This window comes from Octopus bimaculoides, chromosome 14 (genome assembly GCF_046866305.1).
Source record: "Octopus bimaculoides isolate indiv1 chromosome 14, ASM4686630v1, whole genome shotgun sequence".
Lineage (NCBI taxonomy): Eukaryota > Metazoa > Mollusca > Cephalopoda > Octopoda > Octopodidae > Octopus > Octopus bimaculoides.
The window spans coordinates 2,150,309-2,167,462 of NC_142941.1; the positions used below are offsets into that span (position 1 = coordinate 2,150,309).

General features: G+C 37.4%; 1 protein-coding gene across 1 annotated transcript in view; it reads right to left on the reverse strand.

The window, feature by feature from the left end:
- LOC106873953 (protocadherin-18) overlaps window positions 1–17,154 on the reverse strand; it is a 46,381-nt gene that overhangs the window by 2,768 nt on the left and 26,459 nt on the right. The window contains exon 2 of the mRNA XM_014921498.3: window positions 462–2,902. Within this exon, the coding sequence (XP_014776984.1) occupies window positions 462–2,873 (2,412 nt within the window). The 5' untranslated portion in view covers window positions 2,874–2,902. The remainder of the gene's footprint in view (window positions 1–461; window positions 2,903–17,154) is intronic.

Below are 17,154 nucleotides of genomic sequence, written 5' to 3' on the forward strand. Positions count from 1 at the left end.
GTATATCTGGCTTCAGGCAAATAGGTTAGTGAGTTGGGGAGAGTGTCTAAGGAAACCAGGTGGTGGTGGTGACCAATGGGATGGCCAATTACATTCCAGTCACCCACCCACCCGAAACCACATCTTCTTTGAAAACCAATGGTGGGGGGTGGAGTGCCTCTTTGTGGTCACTTGACCTGCTAGAAATAGCCAAAACTCCCTCAAAATACATATTACTGTCTTGAAAAGAGTGATATAAGATAATGTAGTTTTAAATGAACAATGCCTGAGAAAATGATTGGATGGTCATAGATTGATGGATTATGGTTAAGATGAGGTGTTGAGGTGAAGGTAAATAACATTGATCACACATCTGTTCCAACTTTAAAGACATATCCCCAAATCCACACCCCCACCCGTCCCCCCTTTCACTCTTTCACCTCAAAACACCAAAAAGGTTTTATTTCGAAAAGAATACATACCAGTAATACTGACGGTTGTCTTCTGTCTGCTGTTGATGTTGTCCATTCACTCTGGGACTCGTATTGTGGGTAGAACTCACTTTCTGGTTCCATCAGCTGAGTACTCCTGTCCCTCATTTCTGCTGACAGCATCGTAGCAGGAACAGGTTTTTTAGGTTGAAAGAAGAAATGGCTTTTATCCCTGCCCGCAGCAGGCATGGCTGCGTTCATGCCAGCCAGGTGGGAATTGTGTCTTTGATTGTTACACCTGACAATACAAACAGTTAAAGTGATAACAACAGCTACAGACACTACCACAGCTGTCGTTACTATGACGATAACCCACGTGATGTTAATCATATTATCAGCTTCCATGTGAACTGGTGCCAGCATTGGTGATGTCTTGTTACTAACAGTCAGTGTCAAAGAGACAGTTGTAGTGGCTGACAGAACAGGAGTACCACTGTCTTTCACAACAAACTCCAACTGATAGGATCCGGCATCGTTTTGGTAAACTGGTCGTGCAAAAGACAAAACCCCAGTGTAAGGATTCACTTTAAATAATTGTTTGACATTATTTCCAATCATGTTGTAGCTAAGAAATGAATTAACATGGCTGTCTCTGTCAGAAGCCCTCAGAACTGTGATGTCATTCTTACTCTGTGGATGGTAGTGGACATCAAGACTGAAAGGGCTGACCCCAGGGAAAGTAAAATAGGGGGCATTGTCATTTTGGTCTAAAATCTCCACCACCACATTAGCTGTATTGTTTAGGGGTGGAGTTCCATTGTCTTTGACAAATATCTTAAACTTGTAACTTTCCTGTTTTTCTCGGTCTAAAGATTGTGTCGTTGAAATAAAACCGTAGTCAGTTATTTGGAATGGAAGGTTATCATTGATGCCACTTAGGAGAACAAATGTCAACTGACCACCACTGCCTAAATCAAAGTCGGTGACATTCACGTACCCAATTGGAAAGTTGGCTCGTTCATTTTCATAAGTTAAGAATTTAAATACATTTTTTGTAAACTTTGGTTGGACATCATTAACATCTGTGACTTGGATAGAAAATTTTCTGTTGGTTACTAACGAAGGTGAACCATTATCTTGACAGGATATGGTGATACTGTAACGATCTTTAATTTCACGGTCAACTTTCTTCTTTAATGTTACTTTATATTCATTGGACCCTAAATTAAGGAGCAGAAAATTATCCTGCTCGATTCTACACTCCACTTGCCCATTAAGTCCAACATCGTTGTCAATAACACTGACATAAGCAATAAAGCTACCAACTTTGGTGTCCTCAGATATTCTGGCTGTGTTTTTCTTCAGTTCGGACACAAAGTTCACCTCAATTTCAGGTGCATTATTCTGTTGGTTGATGATATTTATATAAACTATGGCAGATGAACTCAACTGTGGCACGCCGTTATCCTGTGCCTCCACCAGTAACTTGTGCATCACTTTCTGACCTGATGAGACATTTTTCACCATAAATATTTCTCCTGTCTGTGAATTGAGTTTAAAATTTCTTCTAGCCGCATCAGAAGTCTCTGAGCTATATTGGAACTTGATTTTGGCATTCTCATCCAAATCTGGGTCATTTGCGGACAGAATTACAACGGGGCTGTCCTTTGGATGTGTGGATTTGATCGAGACATTGTTGATGTTCTGAGTGAACACTGGAGCATTGTCATTAACGTCTGTCACTGTGATTTGAACCTGTAAAGAATTCCTGTTGACTGGCCGGCCATTGTCAGCAGCAATAATCTCCACATTGTATTTGTCTTTGGTTTCCCGGTCAAGTTTCTGGGTCAGGATTATTGCCAACTTATAGCTGCCTGTTATTCTCTTGGTCACTGATAATGCAAATGGTTCATTGTCTGTTTTCTGCAATTCATACTTAATCTGAGAATTCTGAAGCCCCACATCTTCATCAATGGCATTTGGAATTGGTTTGGCCATTTCCTTGGCATCACCTTCCGAAAAAACAATACTTATTTGTTTCTTCGGAAACTCAGGTTGATTGTCATTTATATCATCAATAACAATTTTTACTTTGAGGATCTTCATGAAGGTCTGGAATTTATGAACAGCAATTTTGATGATTCTAAAACATTCTATGTTGTAAGAACAAAGGGATTCTGCATCGAGGGTCTGGGCCGTGTACAGCTTACCGGACGATGTCACATTAAACAACTGGACGCTGTTAGATCGTCTCACATGAAGCTGGTCAAATGTAATCTGGTTGTGCTCCCCAAATGGTACAGTATGCAGCAACTGAGAATCTACTGTAATGTCACCTATGTATGTCCATGGGGCCTTCTCTTCTCTTACATGGTAAGTTAAGTCCACAGAAAGATTACCTGGTAGGTAAATAAGCAGTAGAGCAAAAGACACTATGGCGAGTTCACATCGTAACTTCTCCATGACATTTGGATGGTTCACAGGGAAAAACACTGAAATGAAAAGAAATAGAAGAAAGATGAGTATAAACAAATAAACTGTGTTTATACAATCTAAAATGGCTATTGTTATAATTGAGTTCAGCAATAAGACACTGATAAATCAATAAACTCATACATCATTTTGCCAAGACACCAATATACCGATATTTTTCAAGACACCAATAAAGCAATGTGTGAAAGCACCAAGATACCAATATGCCAAGACACCTTTAAACCAAGATGCTAATGTATTAGACATCGATAGACCAATTTATTAATCTATTAATATGCGAAGTCTTCAAAGACCTATCGAAACCAATATACCAAGACACCAAGAAAACATCCTGTCAATACACTTGTATGTTAAGACACCAAGATACTAATATATTAATGAACCAATATAATAACGAACCCATGCTGGCACCATGTGAAATGCACTCATAAAACACTCTGCAAAGTGGTTGGCATTAGGAAGGGCATTCAGCTGTAAAAAGCAAGCCAAAACCAACGACTAGAGTTTGGTGCAGCTCTTTGGCTCACCAGCTACTATCAAACCCTCCAGCATGTAGAGCAGATGTTAAATGATGATGGTGATGGTTAATTGAATAATATACCAAGTGACTAAAGCATGAAGGCATGAATCCACGACACAATGATATCAGAATGCTGATATTTACCTTGTTTTGGGCCATCAGTCTCCCGATGGAGTTGTAAGGTGCCATCATAAGATACAGCGTATCTTGGACACTTCAGACCTGGTGGAACCTCTCCCTCTTCAAGCATAAGTGATGTTTGATTTCTTCCAGGAGAGAGACAGACAGAAAGAATAAGAGAAAGACAAGAATTGGTCTTTGGACAGGATTGAAACCTTCTTTTATGAATTCCAAAAGGAGGAAAGTCACAGTTGACCTCAGCAGGATTTGAACTCAGAATATAAAGAGCTGGAACAATTACTCTCAAAGCAATCGATCTAATGCTCAAGCTACTCTGCTAATCTATACTGTACCAATATGACAATCAAGCAATATTGTAAGTGACTAAAACACTGATATAGCCAGATATGAAGACTCCAAAGCTACAAGACATTAATTCACCAAGATATTAATTTACCAATACAGACAGCCAGATGCCAAGTCACCAAGTCAAAAAAGACAATCAGTTTACCAAGGCCCCAATATAGCAAGTCACCAAGACACCAATTCTCCAATATTCGAAGAACATAAAGCTCTGAAGTTATTTCAAGGATCTTTTTCTTTCTTTCCTTCCTTCCTGCTTTCCTTTCCTCCTCCTTTCTTTCTTTTTCTTTAACTATTTCTATCTAAGACATTTTGGCACAAGAACAACATTGGAATGGAGATGTTAGGAGAGAGACAAAGACTAAGAGAAACAAGGAAGAGGTGGTTCTGTAGAGGAAATATGGGGTTGAGGTGAGGGTGGGGGTTGGAGTGGGTCACTTTTATTTGAAATATGGCAGCAGATGAAAGAAGGAGGCTGTAATGTCAGCTTGCCAGTAAGATGGCTTAGTGGCTTTCATTGTGAACAGGATTTACATGGAGTTACATGTGTGTGTGTGTGGGTCAGTGCTTATGTATATGTGTGAGTGTGAGTATACTAACTAGTATCAGCATGGAGTGTGTGTGTGTGTGTGTGTGTGTGTAATTGTATGAGAGTGAGTTTGTGTGTGTGTGTGTGTATGACTATATGAATATTTCTCTGTATGAGCAAGCAAATATGCTTTGTATGTGTGGAACTGTTTAATATATGTATGTAAGTGTGTGTGTGTGTATATATGTATATATATTTATCTATGTGTGTGTGTGTGTGTATTAAAATATAATCATCATCATCATTATTGTTATCATCTTCGTCATCATAATTTGTTTTGAATGCTGATTTGAGTTGGATCTGAAGAATCAGAAGATTGTGCCAAGTTCTACAGCCTGTTTTGGCACCGTTTCCAAGACTGGATGCCCTTCCTAATGCCAACCACTTTACAAAGTGTACCGAGTGTTTGGCAACCGAGGTGACCAAGGAGGGGTTGTGCTGTTTGGTAGCACAGAAGGGTGAAGGTAACAGAGTGAAGCTCGTGTATATAGGTGTGTATAGGGGAAGGGGGATGGGGGGTAAAGGTGATACAATGCAATCTGTTATATATGTGAATTGCAATTACAAGTGATCATTCCAAACACCATGATGTTGATTGGATGTTTGATTTTTATCACTCTCAGTACATGTCCTCAGATTGACACCCAAACACTCTGAAATGTTCATATTGGAGCTTCCGACATGAATGCCGAGCAGTACAGCATATTGCTTCCAAATTTCTGGCAGAGTGAATTGCGTCATGGTGCTGTTTTTATCACAGATGGTGCCCAACTGACCCTACTATACTGTGTAGTTGACAAAATCAAAAACAAACAATGTGCATTCGTGAAATTAAAAATATAAAATGGCGACAATTTACCCATCGCACTCTGTGTGTGTGTGTGTGTGTGTGTGTGTGTGTGTGTGTGTATAGATATATATATATATATATATATATATATACATACACACACAAACACATATGCACACAGCCATATAATGTTTATATATTTCATAATGCTAATCAGCCCAGTTCTTTAAAACTGCATGTATGTATAAAATTAAAAACCCAGTCAAAATGAAAATTTGTGAGTCTGTTTTCACAACAATGTAAATTACAGCTTATATGGGGAATATAACTAATTAATGATTAACTAGTTTAACTCGTTAATTATCTGCAATAGTGGAAACTGTAATTATTCTTTCATACAGGAAATTATTGTAAATAAATTAAAGAAATGATTATTCAAAATATAACAAAATTTTGTAAAATATAGAGGAAATTGTGTTCTCATGTGTATATATGTGCTTATGTGAGTGTGTGTGTGTGTTGAAAGAGGTGGAGACAGAGATGGGTTGTTAAATATTTGCACACATACTAATACACAACTACATACATATATAAATATACATACATATACATACATATATATACATATGTATGTATATGTTTGTTTATATATATATGTATATATATATATATATATATATATATATATATATATATATATATATATATATATATATATATATATGTATGTGTATAAAATACTATATGTATGTAGATATTTACATATACATAAACAAATAATTGAGAATATAACAGTTTTTTTCAATGTAGAAATTTATATTCTCATTATATACATACATATGTGTATGCACATATATATGCATACATGTGTGTCTCTATGTATGTATGTACGTATGCATGCATGTATGTGTGTGTATACATACATACATATATATATATATATATATATATATATATATATATATATACCTATGTGTAAGTGTATGAACATATATACATACAAATATATTGATACATACATACATATACATACAAACATACCTACATACATGCGCACACATACATAAACATCCATTCACACACAGACATACACACATAAACACGTGCACATATCTTTCAATATACCAGTGAAATTTGAGTAAATTATCTTCATTACATTCTAGAATAAGTGTGAAATTTTATCCAAATACAGAAGAAATAATTAATAATTATGTTTGCATAATTAATTATATTAATTATACAGTTGTGCTATTATTTATTCAATGACACCAGTAAAGTAGGAAATTGCATTCCTTCTTTCTTGAAAATAATATTTTTCTTGATAAAATTATATTTCTTCGTCTTTGTATTTTCTTTATTTATTTTATAAAACATATAATGACTGGTGCCATTGTTGTTTATAAGTCTATAAGGGATCAATTACTGGTACTTTGCATTTCTGGAGATAAGAGTGTTAAGGGAGGAGCTATGAGTCACTGAAGAACAAATATAGCTAGGATGTTTCAAGGCAAAACTATTGAGCTTCTTTTTTCTATTCTTTTTCCAGTTTTTCTCACAATATTTACACCCTAGATTAATATAGATTAATGAGAGGGATTTACAAATTCAGACCTGCTTACAGATATATCAGGTTGGTGCAAAAGTAATGTCTGATTTCTAGGAAAAATGTTTCCGGTTTCACCAGTCCTCAGTCAAATCGTCCAACCCATGCTAGCATGGAAAGCGGACGTTAAATGATGATGATGATCTCTGTGTCTAATTTGCACTATTTTCACATGGGTTTTATCATCTGTCCTCTGTACTAACCTCACACAGATTTTATCATTTGGCCTCTGAACCGTCTTCACACAGATTCTATCATCTGACATCTGTACTGGCCTCACACAGGTTTTCTCATCTGACCACTCTACTGGCCTCACACGCGTTTTATTATCTGGCCTCACACAGATTTTAGCATCTGGCCTCTATATTGGCTTCATACAGCTTTTATCATCTGACCACTCTACTGGCCTCACACGGGTTTTATCATCCGGCCACTGTACTGGCCTCATACAGATTTTATCATCTGACCACTGTACTGGCGTTACACAGGTTTTAACGTCCACTTTCCATGCTAGCATGGGTATATATATGTATATATATACACATATGTATATATTACACCAACTTGTTCTCTCACCAGTCTTTGTCTTTTGTTTTCTGTACATTTGAACTATATATATGTGTATGTATATTTATATACACACATACATATATGTATATTTATATATATATGTGTGTGTGTGTGTATACATATATGAAATAACAGCTAAATCCCTCCCTAACATAGTAAAGGTAAGCTAATAGGATTATCGTTATGATGCTGGGAAGAGATTTAGCTGCTTTTTCAAGAAGGACAAGCAACCACTATATTAGTGTGGTAGAGTTGGATTATGTGTGGTAGTGTTTATTAGACATTTCTATACACACACACACACACACACACACACGTCTGTATATGTACATATGTATGTTTGTATGAGTGTGTATATAAAGAGTATCAACCACACACCTGTCCGCTACCCCACTTACCCTTCTCATCTCGTCCGTCACAGTGTGCCACTGTTGTTGTCTATGACAACCCAACAGAATGTCGAGAGCCATCACGACTTGTGAATCATCTTCCTAGCTGAAAGGGGATATTATTGTCACTGGATATGAACTTGTGACGACATCCAACTGCGTGAGAAACTAGATATCTTCTCAACACAACCAATCATATTTCCTCTCTCAAGTTTTTAGAAGATCATGTGATACTCGTATACTTTTATATGTATCTCTCTCTCTCTCTATTTATCTTTCTATTTATGTATATATACATATATACATATATGTATATATATGTATATATGTATATGTATATATATCATCATCATCATCATATATATATATATATATATATATATATATATAAATACATGTATATGTATCTCTCTTTCTGTTTATATATGTATATATTAATATATACAGATAAATAGATAGATAGAAATACATATATGTCTATCTCTCTATATATAGTGTTGTGTGTATGTGTGTGTGTACATCATACACACACGTGTACGTGCACATTTATCTACCTAACTGTGTATGTATGCGTGTTGGCAAAATCAACAAGACGAGAGTTTGGTGAGGTAAGCATGGGTGATATATTCATGCTGTATATCTTCTGTCCAATATATATCTATGTACTATATCTGTATACGGTATCTATTCACCAGTATATTTGTATCATATATCTATACCATATCTATACAGTATAACTACAATACATATAATTGATTTTAGCCAACACTGTTGGTAACAGATAGATATAAACACCTTGTCTTTGTATAAAATACTTGTGTCGACTGGACTAGTTTCAATCCTATGTTGTCTTTTCACCATCAATGCAAATGTCTATTGCCAAATGTCATGTAAATTGAAAGTGGCCAACTTTTGGTAAACCGAAATGGTGTTATTCTCCATCATGACAATGCAAGGCCACACTCTTCAACCCCCCCCCCCCCCGCCCTACCAAATGAGATTCTTAGGATGGGAAGTTCTTTTACATCCTCCGAACTCATCTGACTCAGCAGATTATATTAGACATATTTCCGTCAGTTCTGGTCGCCAGAACATTTTATAAGAGGCAAAACACTCGGAATCCGAGAGGAAGTTCAAAACAGACTTTCAGACATTTTTTTTTTCAGGAAAAGAAATAGTTTTCTTTGAACGTAGCATAAGAAAGTTACTTTCCTATTGGACTACAATCGTTGAAAATGATGGTGATTACAATCGTTGATTAAGAAAGTATTCAGATAAACATAGTTTATATGAGAAGACAAACTTGGGTATGCGAACAACAAGAGAAACAAATGGAAAACAAGACAAGTAACATAAAGAACGACCCTTCATCAGTTGTTGGCTGTTCCTCTACTCCTCATTTTGAGCAATTAATGACTATACATACATATATCTATATATATATACACATATATATATATATATATGTATGTTATAATAAGAACAATTTTCCATTGAACTGATGGATTACTGAATCCAATGATGGCTTAGCTTGCTAAAACTTTGAAGTCACTGTCAATATTGTTCTTGTTAAGAATAATACACACACACACACATATTTATGTATACACACACATACAATCACACATACACACATATATATGCTCATAGATATACACATATGTATATACATGGTGATCCGTAAATATATGCAAACACTGATACACAGCTACAAACATATATATATATATAGATATATAGATATATACAGACATATATACACACACAAAATGGCTAAAATTAAGCGGGAACTAAAAGGTCAGCAATAAATGAAGAAATTAATGAAGGTGTTGTTGTTGTTGTTTTGGTGGTGGTGGTGGTGGTGGTGGTAGATACGGCAAACAGTAGAAATACCTGCACCATCATTGAACAGCATCCCCACACTACCACCAACACCACAAACACTGTTTGAAACAAATATCACCACCACCACCACCTCCAACACCATGATGACCACTGCTATCATCATCATCATCATCATCATCATTACCACAATGCTGCATTACCCTCATAGTTATACTCTACCACCACCACCACCACCATCAAAACACCACTGCAACACCACTACACCACTAACACAACCATTTATTAATGCTAAGTGATTTTTGTCCAAGTACCACCACCACTACCACAACCACCATCACCACATAAGCACCATAAAACTACTAGTGCCACCATTACATCACTACCACCACCACCACAAACATCAGTGCTTGCATGCCTAACCCTACTCCCCCATTACACCCCCAGTTATTAATGCTAAGTGATTTCAGCCCCTGCTCCTCCCCTACCCCCCTGATAATGTCCCCCTAAATTAGTGATAATGGGGACTGACTAACGACCTTTCCATTAACGACAATCATACCATAATTATTTCTAATGAATTGGTTGCGAAAGGTCAGAGGTGAATGTCAGAATAATTGGGAGGAGGGGTGGGGGTGGAAATGGGAATGAGGTGGGGGGGACTTAGACGTTCATCATGGCTGTGGGGTGGGGTGGGGTGGAGGTAGGGGGAATGTTAGGGAGTTCAGTTATTTGTTTTATGAGAGGGTAGAAAGGACAGTGCTGGTGACCTTTATCCGGGTCTCCCACACCAGTCTAGGGAACTGTTCGGTTTTTACCTGGCTGGCTAACGTCTTGTTATTGGTGTTGGTGTTGTTGTTGTTGTTTAGCCCTTGGTTTCAAGTGATCCAACAGGACTATGTCCAAAGACACTCCATCCATGACTACCTCAGCTATTATATCTAAGACAATGAAGAGGAAAAGTGGACTCTGCTAGAGGTACCCTGGTTCAAGGTGGTGGACATGTTACACCCACTAACATTTTCAGGGTATGACCCCCAAAACAGGAGCACATTATTTATCAGTTTCTTCTTAGTTTCTGTTTAACAGACACCAACCACAAAGTATTGGTTGAATGAAGGCTTTGAGTAAAGAAACTTGCTCAAGATGTCATCCAGTGACATTGACTGTAAAGGCGAATGTTGTAATGCAAACTCTGGTTCGCACAGCCCTGTCTGTAACCCCTGCATGTCATTCCATTTTGGCAAAACTGCATCTTCAACACTACAAGTCTTCTTCTTCAGCTTTGGTTAGTTGTTGACCCCCTACAAACACTGCAGTGGGACCCCCATTATAATACTACCTACATATTTAGGAGAGTATAAGTGTGATATAAAACCCCTTTATAGATTTTGGTCAGTCAACTGCACTTTCTATTACAGAAACATTTTGGCCTTGGTCAATTTACCATTTTTGTGGTGCCCCCTCCCCCCACCCCAACCCTTTCCCCTAATACCCTAAGCATTTGCTTATTTTGCCAAATGGTTAATCCAGTGCCAGACAGGATGGTCATGGCTAGAATAATTTCCATTATAACTGAGCTGGATCAGGACTGATTTGGGGCTTAACAACTACTACTACTACTACTACTGCTGCTGCTACTACTATAACTACTACTACTACTGCTACCACTACTGCTACTACTACTGCTACTAAAGCAAATTAGTCTCTAAGAGGCAACTAGACCTCTTAGAAATAGTAAGCAAATCATCCTCAACTTACACTGTGCCATCTTAGGAAGGAAGAAGACATGGGATAATGTAGTCCAAGATACACTACGTCTCAATAAAAGATCACATGGTCATAGCAAGAGAAATTGTGATGATAGGCCTGCCAGCTCAGGACTGACCTGTGGTTAAACAACAACAACGTCAAGAAACCTGCAATGATTAAATGTGTGTGTGTGTGAGAATATGCATGTGTGTGTGTGTATATATATGTGTGTGTGCGTGTGTGTGTGTATATGCATACATATGTGTGTGTGTGTGTGTATGCGTTTATATACATGTGTATCTATATATATGTGTATGCATATGTACGTGCATGAATGCATATATGTATGCATCTAATAATGTGTATATATGTATCCATTGTGTGTGTGTGTGTGTGTATGCAAATGTGTGTGTAAGTGTATGCATGCATGTGTGTGCATATGTCAACATACCCCATGTGATGATAATCACAGAATCGTCCAATCAGAAAACCACCATATTTAATTGAAAGATGAAAGAAAAGGTTAATAATTTGTTAAACTCTAAATTAATATCCTAATAACTGACCTGAACAATACAGCTATCTAATTAAGGAGGGAGTAGGGTTAATGAGGGCAGTATTTCTAATTAAGGCAGATATAAGTTTTCTCATTACTGTAAAAAATTACTCTGAACCACATTATGTATATATAAACATTTACTTGTGTCATGGCTAGTCTCCTTGTAAACATAAATTTACATTGTTAACACACACACACACACACACACACACACACACACGTATGGATATCTATGGAGATATATTATTATTGTATTTTGTCCACCTTTATATCCTGAGTTCAAATTCTGCCGAGGTCAACTTTACCTTTCATCTTTTCAGGGCCGATAAAGATAAGTACCAGTTGAATACTGGGGTCGATGTAATTGACTTACCTACACACCAAAATTGCTGGTCTTGAGCCAAAATTTGAAATCAATAATTTTATTGCTGTTGTTGATGTTATGATTGTTATCATTATTTAAAACAGTTTGACTTGGCCCCTGAAAGTTTTGTCGGCCCCTTACTGAAACTTAGCTCAACGGGCGCTGTTAAATGAGTCCAACCAACCACGTTTCTGTAAGAAGCCTATGAAACCAAATAGGGGCCAAATCAATATATATACACACACACACATATATATAGAGACACATTCTGATCGAATCCACTGTAAGTCAATATGGTTCTCCTAACAGCTTATGAAGGATTTCGTCCACATTGATAATCCCTTGCTAATAACTCTTTATATGGGGGGGGGGTATGTATGTATGCGTGTGTGTGTTTGTATGTATGTATGTAGCATATGTGTATGTATGTATCTATGTGTGTATTTGTATGCATGTATATGTACGTATGTGTGTGTATGTGTATGTACGTGCATGTGTGTATGTATGTATTTATGTACGTAGCGTGTGTATATTTATGTATGTGTGTGTGTGTGTGTATTTATGTATGCATGTGTGTGTGTGTGTGTGTACATGTATGTGCATGTGCGTGTATCATCATCATTATCGTGCATTGTCCATCTTCCATGCTGGGATGGGTTGGACATTTTGACAAGATGCAATGAATCAGAACTGCTCCAAGTTCCAATGTTTGCTTTAGCATCATTTCTAAAGACACACACACACACATATACATACATACATACATACATATAGATGTGTATATATATGTATGTGTGTGTGTATGTATATATATATATATATATATATATATATATATATATATAGAGAGAGAGAGAGAGAGAGAGAGAGAGAGAGAGAGAGAGAGAGAGAGAGAGAGATGCAGATGTGGTCATGCAGTAAGAAGCTTGCTTCCCAACCACATAGTTCTGGGTTCAGTTCCACTGTGTGGCACCTTGGGCAAGTGGATTTTGTAAATGGAAACTGAAAGAAGATCATCGTGTGTATATATATATATATATATATATATATATATATATATATATATATATATATTTATATATGTATACATGTGTGTGTCTGTATTTGCCTCAACCACCACCACCACTTGACAACTGGTGTTGATGTGCTTAGATCCTCATAGCTTAGCAGTTCAGCAATAGAGACCAACAGAATTACTACTAGGCTTTAAAATGATAAGTACAGGAGTTAACCCATTTGATTAAAAATTCTTGAAGGTGGTGCCCCAGCATGGCCACAGTCTAATGACTGAAACAAGTAAAAGATGAAAGATATATATATACACACACACACATATATATATATATATATATATATATATATATATATATATATATGTGATGATGATGATATAGATAGATGTGTGTGTATGCATGTTTGTGTATGTGTGTGCGTGCGTGTGCACTTGAGTTTTTTCACAACTGTGCTTGCTCCTTCAAAAGCTATGATGTTCAAGAGGGGTTGTTGCTCCTATCAAGAAACCCCCTGATCCCTTTATACCATCAAAGCTGTGAGGAATATGAGATCTCTTACTTGAAAAATGTCTAAGGGTTATAACATATTCCTCTAACCCATACCAGCATGGAAAAATGGACCTAAAACAAACAAACAGATGAATATATAATTATTTAGTCTCTGCAAAAACTTATCGCTGACCTAAATATTGATTGTAAACATGGCTCTGGGTGTGGCCTTGTCCTGAAGAGATTCATTTCACAGCCATGTTGATTTTTACAGAACCACACCAAGGGTTACTCTAGACAGGAGCCTCCTCTTCCTCCTCCTCCTGCTTCTTCTTCTCCTTCTTCCCCCGCCTCCTCCTCCTCCCCCTCCTTCTTCCAAAGTTTTGTGCTTGCCAATAATTTGGGAGTGGAATTTCTCAGATGGAAAATGTGCACGTCTTTTGTACCATCACCACCACTAACATTTTCACCACCTTCATCATCACAAACACCACCACCACCACAATTACCAACCCATACCAGCATGGAAAATGGATGTTAAACGATGATGATGATCATCATCATCATCATCATCATTAAGAACACCTTCCACACTAACTTCTTGATTTTACAACCTCCACCACCATCATCATCATCAAATTGAGGAAGTCTGTTGTACCATCATCATCATCATCTCTATGTCTGCTTTTCCAAACTGGTGTGAGTTGGATGAGAATTTTTCATGTACAGATATATACATGTGTATATCAATATATGTGTATGTACAGTTATTTATGCATATGCATGTGTGTGTGTGTTTGGTAGGACAAACAGAATAACATGAGTGCATATTTATAGAGTGACTCAAAGGCCAGGAGTTTCGTGCATGCACATATCAATCTTATAAATGCTGTACACGAAACTCTTAAGCTTTGAGTCTCATTGTAAATAGCGCTGAGAGACAGACAGACAGGCAGACAGGCAGGCAGACAGGCAGGCAAAGTAACAGACAGGCAGATAGCCAGACGGATAGACAGATAGACAGACAAACAGGCAGGCAGATAGGTACAGACTGACAGTCAGCCACACTGACAGGCAGACAGACAGAGAGATAGATAGACATGCACACACACACACACACACACACATACACACACACACACACACACACTCACACACACACTCACACACACACACACACACACACACACACACACACACACATACACACCATGACCGTAGTGTTGCAAGGAACAGTTCTTCCTTCCACAAATGATATCCTCATTGTATAAATATGAACAGTTGTTCTAAAGAACTGTTATTCTGAAGTAGAACCAAAATAATAAAAAAAAAAAGATAAATACAAATAAATAAAACACTGTTATTTGGAATAACATTTATTAAAAGAGAGACTCTTTGAATTAGACTCGTTCTAAAATACAGGCAATTCTTGAAATATTTTCGAGAGGAAATGGATAACTTTCCAAACAATGCTTCTTGTAATTCCTTTGATCATTCTAAGAACTGTTCCAGACAAGAAGAATTATCAAGAATGGTTATTGAAATCAGCAATTCTAAATTGATTTCCGGCTGTGTAATCTCTTCAGTGACTCTGTGAACTGGTACTGTAGCACAGCCACAAGACAGTCTGGCTGTACTCATTCCATTTCTATATTTACACCAAACAAAGCTGGCTTCCTCCACCAAAAATAAGAATAATAACCAAAGCAACAACTTCGATAACTTTTTGATGTCTTCTATGAATATATTGTGGTCAGTCAGATAGCTTTTTGTACGACATACCATCAATACCACTGTCACACGCTGACTCACACTCCTGTCATACCATCAACACCATTAATGACTGCTACAGTATGGTCTGGCAGTGGTATGGATAGCTTGGTGGTTGGTAGTGGTTTGATAACTGATGGTGGTATTGGTGTACTACTGTGACACAATGTGCCACCCAGTTAATGTACTGTTGTGACACAATATGCCACCCAGTCAATGTGCTATTATGACACAATGTGCCACCCAGTCAATGTGCTATTGTGACACAATGTGCCACCCAGTCAATGTGCTATCGTGACACAATGTGCCACCCAGTCAATGTGCCATTGTGACATTATGTACCCCCCACCCATGTGACACAGTGTTCAACCCTGTCAGGTTATTGTCTTCAGAGGATCTACCCCTGTCTCTTCCTCACTATAATTTCCTACCTCAATGTGTCTTTTCTTCAATGAATTCTTACTGCAATTTAAGTAGGGTCCTATTCTCTGAGTGACCCCATCAAATCTGTTGTGTGGGCCCTGATGGTGTGCGCAGAGTCTCAGGCTCTTTATTTCAGTGGTCAAAATAAAAGTTGATGGGTTTATCCCTTTCTACATGAGATATTCGTTCCAAATGTTGGTACCAGGCCAACAACTTCGAGAGAGAGGTTGGGGGCCAGTTAATTTCATCGACCCTCAATCTGCAACTGGTACTTATCTTATTGACCCCGAATGGATGAACGGCAAAGTCGACCTTGGCAGACTTTGAACTTAGAACATAAAGACTGAAGAAATGCAGCTGAGCCCTTTACCTGGCTAACCATTCTCCCAGCTCACTGCTGAGCCATTGAAGGCATGCTTTATATGGTCGTTTGACCTGCTGGAAATGACAGCCAAATCATCCTATAATCACATCCTTTATCTTCAAACAGGGAAGTGTTCTAGATACACTATGTTCTAATCAAAAGATGAGATGGTCACATCTGGAATAGCCTTGATCATAGGAGTGCTAGAACAGGACTGACCTAGGGTTAAACAGCAACAACCGCAATAGTTTCTACTGAATGCAGTCAGAGCTAAAATGTGTGTGTGTGGTGCTTGTATATGTGTCTGGGTGTATGATAGTGTATGTATGAATGTGTATTTGTGTGTGTGTGTGTGCCTTTATGTGTGTAAGTGTACATGTGTTTGTGTATGTGCGTATGTATTTTGTGTGTGTGATGCATGCATGTGAGCATGTATTATGAGTATGTGTATGTCATCATTATCTATATATACATATATTTAGATATATCTATATATATATATATGTGTGTGTGTGTATGCATGTGTGTGTATATGTTTATGTGTATGCATGTGTGTGTGTGTGTGTGTGTGCATATAAACAAACATACACAATTCATTATTAGATTATCTAAAAATAAACATTAAAAATTCGAATGCTCACAGAACCCCACCACACCGCGTGTGTGTGTATATATATGTGTGTGTGTGTGTATGTGTACATGTATGAATGGATGTGTGTGTGCATGTTTGT